General features: G+C 40.2%; 1 protein-coding gene across 5 annotated transcripts in view; it reads right to left on the bottom strand.

Moving 5' to 3' along the window:
• The window catches only part of mid1 (midline 1), a 62351-nt gene that overhangs the window by 46117 nt on the left and 6234 nt on the right, over positions 1 to 10000 (bottom strand). For all 5 annotated transcript variants that reach the window (XR_013816810.1, XR_013816811.1, XM_079820815.1 and 2 more), the window contains exon 2: positions 5807 to 6501. Coding sequence is in view for 3 of the 5 variants with exons in the window: in XM_079820815.1 (XP_079676941.1) it covers positions 5807 to 6448 (642 nt within the window). In the remaining 2 variants the exon portion in view is untranslated. The remainder of the gene's footprint in view (positions 1 to 5806; positions 6502 to 10000) is intronic.

Genomic DNA, 10000 nt, shown 5'->3' with positions numbered 1-10000 from the left:
TATATCACAGCCAGGGGGATTATGTGTGTGTGTGTGTGTGTGTGTGTGTGTGTGTGTGTGTGTGTGTGTGTGTGTGTGTGTGTGTGATGTCCGTTACAGGGATTATATCACAGCCGGGGGGATTATGTGTGTGTGTGTGTGTGTGTGTGTGTGTGTGTGTGTGTGTGTGTGTGTGTGTGTGTGTGTGTGTGTGATGTCCGTTACAGGGATTATATCACAGCCGGGGGGATTATGTGTGTGTGTGTGTGTGTGTGTGTGTGTGTGTGTGTGTGTGTGTGTGTGTGTGTGTGTGTGTGATGTCCGTTACAGGGATTATATCACAGCCGGGGGGATTATGTGTGTGTGTGTGTGTGTGTGTGTGTGTGTGTGTGTGTGTGTGTGTGTGTGTGTGTGTGTGTGTGTGTGTGTGTGTGTGTGTGTGATGTCCGTTACAGGGATTATATCACAGCCGGGGGGATTATGTGTGTGTGTGTGTGTGTGTGTGTGTGTGTGTGTGTGTGTGTGTGTGTGTGTGTGTGTGTGTGTGTGTGTGTGTGTGTGATGTCCGTTACAGGGATTATATCACAGCCGGGGGGATTATGTGTGTGTGTGTGTGTGTGTGTGTGTGTGTGTGTGTGTGTGTGTGTGTGTGTGTGTGTGTGTGTGTGTGTGTGTGTGTGTGTGTGTGTGTGTGTGTGTGTGTGTGTTGTCCGTTACAGGGATTATATCACAGCCGGGGGGATTATCGTCTCTGTAAATGTGGGCATGAGATAAATGATAAAAGACAGAGATTCTGCCAGGAAACAGCGTTTGTTCCTGCAGGAGTTGGCAGGAGAAGCAGAAGCTCTGCACACACACACACACACACACACACAGACACGGAGGAGTGTGTGAGCCAGAAGAGCCTCAAATATGGTTCTGAATCATAAAGAATAAAGATGTGGGTTCATGAGCTTGACGAGTTTTATAAAGCAGCCGTTAGCAGATTTCAGAACTCGAGAATAAAACACAACATTAACCAGATTTCACTCATAAACACACAATATGATATTATAAACCCTATCTGACATCATCATCATCAACAATCATAATAATATGAGCCATGAAAACTCATGATTTCTCTCCAAATCGTGTGTTTTCTGTTTGATTTTTTCTGGATTATGTTTATGATTTAATATAAATGTGTATCAGTCGAAACGGTGGTCATTAATCAACACGTAAACAGTTTCATATATTTAACCAAATATACATTTTACAAATCCTCTTCATTTTGGCAAAGCAAAGGGGAAAAATTATATTCCAGTTTTAATAAACTGTATTATTAATTTAGGAAAACACGTTCTACTGTACAAATTTCTTCAGTTTTAATGTAAAATAAAAGTATTATTATTACAGTGAATTTAACAATGGTAATATTTCTTATTTTGTTTGCTTATTTAGTTATTTTTATTTTGTAATAACATCAATTGAAAAACAATCAAAGAGGCGGGATGTGGGCGGAGCTGAGGTGCTGATTGCTGAAGCCACGCCCACCTAGCACGACCATAGTGACATACTTGTCACTCAAAGTGGCCACGCCCTTAATTATGCAGAACTTTAAAGGAACACTCCACCGTTTTTAGAAATAGGGCTTATTCAACTTCTTTCCTACATTTAGACATGTGGGCAAATGCATTTTTGTCTCAGTGCATTGTTTTAGTTTGGCAGGGTCGCCGCTAGCTTAGCTTAGCATAATGAATGGAATCCTATGTTGCCAGCTAGCATGTCCCGAGTAAAAGTGATCCAAAAAAAACACCTAATTACTTCTTGTGGTCTGCGTATTCACAACGAATACAAATAGCGATGCAGATTAAGGCTAGGCGGTTTCCTAGGCAGATATTGACTGGGACTATATTATGGGGAAGCACAGGCGAAGCACTGCTACTTGGGCGCAGAGATATCACAACACATGAAATCCCCAAACCTCCGTCAACATACCGGCGTGAATAGTAGCTGGCTATTTTTCAAGTTTGGGGATTTCATGTGTTGCACTTTTACTCGGGACATGCTAGCTGGCAACATAGGATTCCATTCATTATGCTATGCTAAGCTAAGCTAGAGGTGACCCTACCAAACTAAAACAATGCATGCATTTGCCCACATATCTAAATGTAGGAAAGATGTTGAATAAGCACTATTTCTAAAAACGGTGGAGTGTTCCTAAGGTTTAATATTATATAAACGAATGAGTTATAAAGAAATTCCCCCCCTCACAGTCGTCATGAAGGGCAACAGTTTGTCCCAGATTGTAAACATGTTCTTCTGCTGTAAAGTTGGGCATTTTAACATGAGCTCAATGAGATTCTGCTCCTTCTGGAGTCTCTAGTGGCCAGTCCATGAACTGCAGTTTAAGACGCTTCCAGATCGCACATCCTAATGCTGCGTTTACACCAAACGTAAATAGAGCGTCTGGCGCGAGAGATTTCAATGTTAAGTCAATGGAAAGGCGCGTTGACGCGCGTCTGGAGGTCCTGCGGCGCGGAAGGCGCGGTTCGCGCTGCACGAATGACGCTAATTGAGTGTCTTGCGCGATACGCATGTTACACGCGAGTGGTGCTTTTGTGCATTCACGCGTATGAAGCGAATACCCGTCTGACGCCAGAGTTAAAAAAATTGAACTTTGGCGTCAATTCGCGCCGCGTTAACCAATCAGGAGCTGATGTGACGTGATGAGAAACCTGCATAAATTAAAAATAGTACTATTGTGTCACAAAATGTAGTTTTAAGAGTTTTTCAGGTGAGAATGTGGTTGTTTAAAGTAGGGATGCACCGGTTGACCGGCCCAAAATCGGTTTTCTTTGTATTTTTCTGCCGATTTTTCCGGAAGTGCGCCCGCGTGCACATACGCCTATATTGCAATAATTCGCGAACATGTCACTTGTGTGTTACAAACGGAAACTGGAGAACTGAGGGAAGAGACGAGATACGCTGAAGGGAATGAAGAGCCGCTTTCCTGCGCGAGCTGAAGTTGCGCAAACTGAAGTTGCGCGAGCTGAATTTGCGCAAGCTGAATTTGCGCGAGCTGAAGTTGAGTGAGCTGAAGTAGCGCGAGCTGAAGTTTCGCGAGCTGAAGTTGCGCGAGCTGAAGTTTCTCGAGCTGAAGTTGTGCGAGCTGAAGTTGCGCGAGCTGAAGTTGAGTGAGCTGAAGTTGAGCGAGCTGAAGTTGCGCGAGCTGAAGTTGCGCGAGCTGAAGTTGCGAGAGCTGAAGTTGCGCGAGCTGAAGTTGCGCGAGCTGAAGTTGCGCGAGCTGAAGTTGCGAGAGCTGAAGTTGAGCGAGCTGAAGTTAAGCGAGCTGTAGTTGCGCGAGCTGAAGTTGCGCGAGCTGTGAAGTTGCGCGAGCTGAAGTTGCGCGAGTTGAGCGAGCTGTAGTTGCGCGAGCTGAAGTTGCGCGAGCTGTGAAGTTGCGCGAGCTGAAGTTGCGCGAGCTGAAGTTGAGCGAGCTGAAGTTGGCGAGCTGAAGTTGAGCGAGCTGAAGTTGAGCGAGCTGAAGTTGCGCGAGCTGTGAAGTTGCGCGAGCTGAAGTTGCGTGAGCTGAAGTTGCGTGAGCTGAAGTTGCGTGAGCTGAAGAGCTGTGAAGTTGCGCGAGCTGAAGTTGCGAGAGCTGAAGTTGAGCGAGCTGAAGTTAAGCGAGCTGTAGTTGCGCGAGCTGAAGTTGCGCGAGCTGAAGTAGCGCGAGCTGAAGTTGAGCGAGCTGAAGTTAAGCGAGCTGTAGTTGCGCGAGCTGAAGTTGCGCGAACTGAAGTTGCGTGAGCTGAAGTTGAGCGAGCTGAAGTTGCGTGAGCTGAAGCTGAAGTTGCGAGAGCTGAAGCTGAAGTTGAGCGAGCTGAAGTTGCGCGAGCTGAAGTTGCGTGAGCTGAAGCTGAAGTTGCGAGAGCTGAAGCTGAAGTTGCGCGAGCTGAAGTTGCGCGAGCTTACCTCTCCGCCTGCTCAAGTGTAGATAGTGAGCGTTTGTTCAGCTCAGCTTCTCACGTGTTGGATCGGATGAGAACGAAACAGACTAACTTGTGACAAAGCCGAGATACTTCTTTTTGTAGCCTAAAGAAGAACATGCTGCACTTTAGAAATGAAATACTGTCAGTTCTGTAGCCTATAGGATGATCATTTATATTTGACCTTAAAATTACATTGACTTAATTTGATTTAAAAAGCACCTGCTGTAGCATCTTAGTTTTTTTTCGTTGCACTAAACATTATTTGATTTAACATTTTGGAACAATTATATACTATTGTTTTTATGTAATTTCACTGGTAAAGACTTTTTTTCTTTACACTGAATTTAAAAACAAATGCTGATTTAAGTAACATCTTTGTTTGGATCGCAGAATACACAGTTGCCTATAATTTCACCTGTCAGCCTTTTAATTTCCAATAAAATGTCCTGTTAATTTCAGATTGCGACTTGTTTTCATTAGCCAAAAGCCAATTTAACCTGTTAAATACCAAATAAACATCTTGTTCATGTATACTTTAGTTCTTTTATTGTGTAAAAAAAAATTGTAAATCGGTATCGAAATCGGCCAGTTTTCTTGAAAAAAAATCGGTATCGGAATCGGCCATGTAAAATCATGATCGGAGCATCACTAGTTTAAAGCTCAAATCTGTGGTTTATTATAAAGAGAGCGCATATTTAAAAAAAAGAATCTTGTGTTGTTGTGTTGTAGTTGTTGAGTCGAATCATGATTCGGATCGCGTGTCAAACCGTCAAACTGCTGAAATTTGGCGATTCAAATTGCTGAATCGACTCACTGATTCATAACGCTCCAAACTGCTGAATCGACTCACTGATTCATAACGCTCCAAACTGCTGAATCGACTCACTGATTCATAACGCTCCAAACCGCTGAATCGACTCACTGACTCATAACGCTCCAAACCGCTGAATCGACTCACTGACTCATAACGCTCCAAACCGCTGAATCGACTCACTGATTCATAACGCTCCAAACCGCTGAATCGACTCACTGATTCATAACGCTCCAAACCGCTGAATCGACTCACTGATTCATAACGCTCCAAACTGCTGAATCGACTCACTGATTCATAACGCTCCAAACCGCTGAATCGACTCACTGATTCATAACGCTCCAAACTGCTGAATCGACTCACTGATTCATAACGCTCCAAACTGCTGAATCGACTCACTGATTTATAATGCTCCAAACTGCTGAATCGACTCACTGATTCATAACGCTCCAAACTGCTGAATCGACTCACTGATTCATAACGCTCCAAACTGCTGAATCGACTCACTGATTCATAACGCTCCAAACTGCTGAATCGACTCACTGATTCATAACGCTCCAAACTGCTGAATCGACTCACTGATTCATAACGCTCCAAACTGCTGAATCGACTCACTGATTCATAACGCTCTGAACCGCTGAATCGACTCACTGATTCATAACGCTTCGAAGCTTCATGATGCCGTGTTTTGAAATCGTCATCACTATATAAGTCGTTATTTAGGGTTTTTTTGCGCACAGAAACTATTCTCGTCTTCATAAAGTTATTGTAGAGCCGCTGTAGTGAGATGGACTTTGTAACTTTAGTCTTTAGTGTCTTTTAAGGGTCTTGAGAGTGTAAAGTTGAGCCAATGGAGGCCTTTCAGAGCATCAGATTTACACTAAAATATCTTCATTTGTGTCTGAAGATGAACGGAGGTCTGACGGGTGTCCAACCACATGAGGCTCAGTCATTAATGACACAATTTACAGTTTTGGCTGAACTAACCCTTTAAGTCACTTCCAGATTGCACATCATAACAACAAACCCTGATATTATACCTCACCTTGAGCTTGTCGAATCGCTCTCCCAGCGCCGCCACCTGGTGCTCGCGGTGATGCCCGACCAGTTTGCACAGAGAGCAGATGAGCTGCTCGTCCGTCACACAGTACATGTTGACCTTCTCCTCGCCGTGCTCGGGACAGGCCAGGCCGCGGAGGCGGGCGTCGGGCACGGGTTCGGTCAGCCGGTGCCCGGTGAAGGGCTTCTTATTGGGGTGAGTGGCCCGCAGGCACTCCTGGCAGTACGACACCTCGCAGGTCACGCAGGTCTTCACCGCCTCCTGGGGCGGGTCCTGCTCGCAGAACTGGCACTGAACCGCCTCAGAACCCATGGCCGGCGCGGGCAGCTCGCGGGCACGCCGGGTCTCGGTGGGCGAGGCCTTCTGGAAGCGGTCGATGATGTTCTGCAGAGTCACGTTGCGCTTGAGGCCGTCTAGACCCTGCTGGTCCAGCGTGATGACATAGCGGCAGGTGGGGCACTGGAAGGCGGAGTAGGGTTTACTGGGTTTACTGGGTGAGCTGCAGTGGGACACCAGGACGCGGTGGGCACAGCTGAAGCACAGGCTGTGGGCACAGGGCAGCAGAAGAGGATCCTCGAAAAGCTCCAGACAGATTGGGCAAGTCAACTCCGACTCCAGTGTGTCCATCTTCAGTGAAGCGATGGGGACGTCAGCCAAACCCAGGGAAGCCGTCTAGCCGTCTGTGAACGTCAAAACACAACACACTGATCTAACGGCATTTATAACCACTGAGAATCAGCATAAATGTGTGACAGATCCTCATGTGAGAATGAAGGAGTTATGATGATTTGATCACTTTACTATATATATATATTCACATAAAAACAGCTTTTTTATTGTAATAATATTTCACAATTTTTACTGTATTTTTATCAAATGAATTCAGCTTTGATCACAGGAATAAATTACACTTTACTATATATTTACATAAAAAAAGCTTTAAATTGTTATAATATTTCATAAATTTTACTGTATTTATGATCAAATAAATTCAGCTTTGATCACAGGAATAAATGACACTTTCCTATATATTTACATAAAAAAAGCTTTTTTAAATTGTAATAATATTTCATAAATTTTACTGTATTTATGATCAAATGAATTCAGCTTTAATTACAGGAATAAATTACACTTTACTATATATTTACATAAAAAAAGTTTTTTTAAATTGTAATAATATTTCATAAATTTTACTGTATTTATGATCAAATAAATTCAGCTTTAATCACAGGAATAAATGACACTACTATTTATTTACATAAAAAAAGCTTTTTTAAATTGTAATAATATTTCATAAATTTTACTGTATTTTTGATCAAATAAATTCAGCTTTGATCACAGGAATAAATTACACTTTACTATATATTCACATAAAATCAGCTTTTTTAAATTGTAATAATATTTCATAAATTTTACTGCATTTATGATCAAATAAATTCAGCTTTGATCACAGGAATAAATGACACTTTACTATATATTTACATAAAAAAGCTTTTTTAAATTGTAATAATATTTCATAAATTTTACTGTATTTTGATCAAATAAATTCAGCTTTGATCACAGGAATAAATTACACTTTACTATATATTTACATAAAATCAGCTTTTTTAAATTGTAATAATATTTCATAAATGTTACTGTATTTATGATCAAATAAATTCAGCTTTAATCACAGGAATAAATGACAATTTACTATATATATTCACATAAAAACAGCTTTTTAAAATTGTAATAATATTTCCCAATTTTTACTGTATTTTTATCAAATAAATTCAGCTTTGATCACAGGAATATAAATTACACTACTATATATTTATATAAAATCAGCTTTTTAAAATTGTAATAATATTTCATAAATTTTACTGTATTTGTGATCAAATAAATTCAGCTTTGATCACAGGAATAAATTACACTTTACTATATATTTACATAAAAACAGCTTTTTAAAATTGTAATAATATTTCCTAATTTTTACTCTATTTTTATCAAATAAATTCAGCTTTGATCACAGGAATATAAATTACACTACTATATATTTACATAAAATCAGCTTTTTTAAATTGCAATAATATTTCATAAATTTTACTGTATTTTTAATCAAATAAATTCAGCTTTGATCACAGGAATAAATTACACTTTACTATATATTCACATAAAAACAGCTTTTTAAATTGTAATAATATTTCACAATTTTTTACTGTATTTTGATCAAATAAATCCCGCTTTAATCACTGGAATAAATGACACTAAAAATTAGGGCTGCACGATTATGACAAAATTCATAATTGTCGATTATTCCCTTGAAATTGTTATAGCGATAATTAATTACGATTGATCACAATTTACATTGAATTATGTTTTGAAATGCTTTATGCCATATTGTTTTATCAAAATAAACACGATGAAAACACTTCCAGAAAATCTGCTTTTAGCATTAAGCCTCAAACGTCAAATATACATTGGTTTGGTCTCTTCTTTCAATAAAAAGGTAAAAATGTGCATGGTATCAATGTTATACTAAAACTAAAAACCCTTAAGATAACCTGTAGAAAGAGAACAACACACCTTAAGCACAGAATAATGTCATTTGTTTTGTAATTGTGCCTTTGAATGATTACAATACTTTACTATATCTGCACATATCCACTGTTTTACTGTATCTGTGATAAATGCAGCCTTGCTTCTTTCCGACCTCCAGTTTTTGAGCGGTGGTGTATTTCGCCTCACAAACCACTCAAAGCTTTCATGACTCATTTATATTTGATAATCATAAGCTGTAGGAAAAGCAAAAGTGAGAGCTCTTTCTTCTGAAACTCAGGAGAGAAATCAGCCGCTCCACATTCATGTAAAGCTCAGTCCAGTAAAGATCCATCACTGTTGAGTGCTTAACTATATGTATTGGTATTGCGAAACTTCAACTCATTTGATGTAGTTATATTTCCCACAGGGAATGTTGGGAGAAACGTCTGAAACTTCCTGAAGTGTTAAACAGCAGCGAAAGCAAACACAGCGAATATTCACACACGCCATTAAAGCCTCGCACACACTCGGCCGGTTTGCATTGTGCTTTTGATTGTGTAATATTATAATATGATCTGCTCAGAGAGTGCTCAGTGGAGCAGAATCGCACACTAAGGCTTTGTTCCTGAGCAGATGTACTGTTGCCCATCACGCCAACCCTCCTCACACACTCATTATGTGTGAACAGAAGCTGAAGCTCGTTACTGAAGATGCAGTAATTACTGTCTGACCAACTGGACACAAAAGGACAATTGTTTGAAGTTAATACAATAACTGTAGAGATGAGCACAGAAACCGTTCAACAATGACCCGAGATGTTTTAATCTGAACCAACAACATAAGGAAGTTCAAATAAATTATGCATTACTGTAATATTAGTTTATATGGAGAACACATATCCGGGTCATTCCGTGTCAAATTTTTGATTTTGTTCATATTTCAAACAAACCAGATGTGTATTGACTAGAGGAGGCTCAGAATGACAGTTTCCACCTGAGCTCTGGAGCCCAATCTCAGGGGTGTAAACATGACTTTAGAAAGATGGCAGCTTCATTATTTTATTCTCACACAGAGATTGGTAGATCTATTAGTGAAATCTGTTGACTTTATCAATCTGTGTGTCATTATATGCCAACGGTGAGCGCTCAAACATGGGGAATAAGCACTTCTGCTGTGTCTTTGACTCAAGTTTGCTCGTCTGTAACTCCAGAAGTATTAAAGATATCTGAATATCCTTCTAGATTCTGCTTCTTAACTAACTTTACTTTTGATTTCTCCATTTTAAAGGCCCTCGATTGTTCAGTCTCAGAGATATGGAGATCTCAATGCGGCTCCAGGAGTAAAATGGTCAAGTTCAGTGGTCGAAAATCAAAATATAACTGAAAATTTGTAAAATTCAACAATTTGAACAAGGAGCTGCATTGAGATCTCCATATCTCTGGGATTGAACAATCGAGGGTCTTTAAAATGAAGAAAACAAAAGTAAAGTTAGTTAAGAAGCAGAATCTAGAAGGATATTCAGATATCTTTAATACTTCTGGAGTTACAGATGAGCAAACTTGAGTCAAAGACACAGCAGAAGTGCTGATTCCCCATGTTTGAGCGCTCACCGTTGGCATATAATGACACACAGATTGATAAAGTCAACAGATTTCACTA

This window comes from Gobio gobio, assembly GCF_949357685.1.
Source record: "Gobio gobio genome assembly, chromosome: 7".
Lineage (NCBI taxonomy): Eukaryota > Metazoa > Chordata > Actinopteri > Cypriniformes > Gobionidae > Gobio > Gobio gobio.
This window is presented reverse-complemented; position numbering and strand designations above follow the sequence as displayed.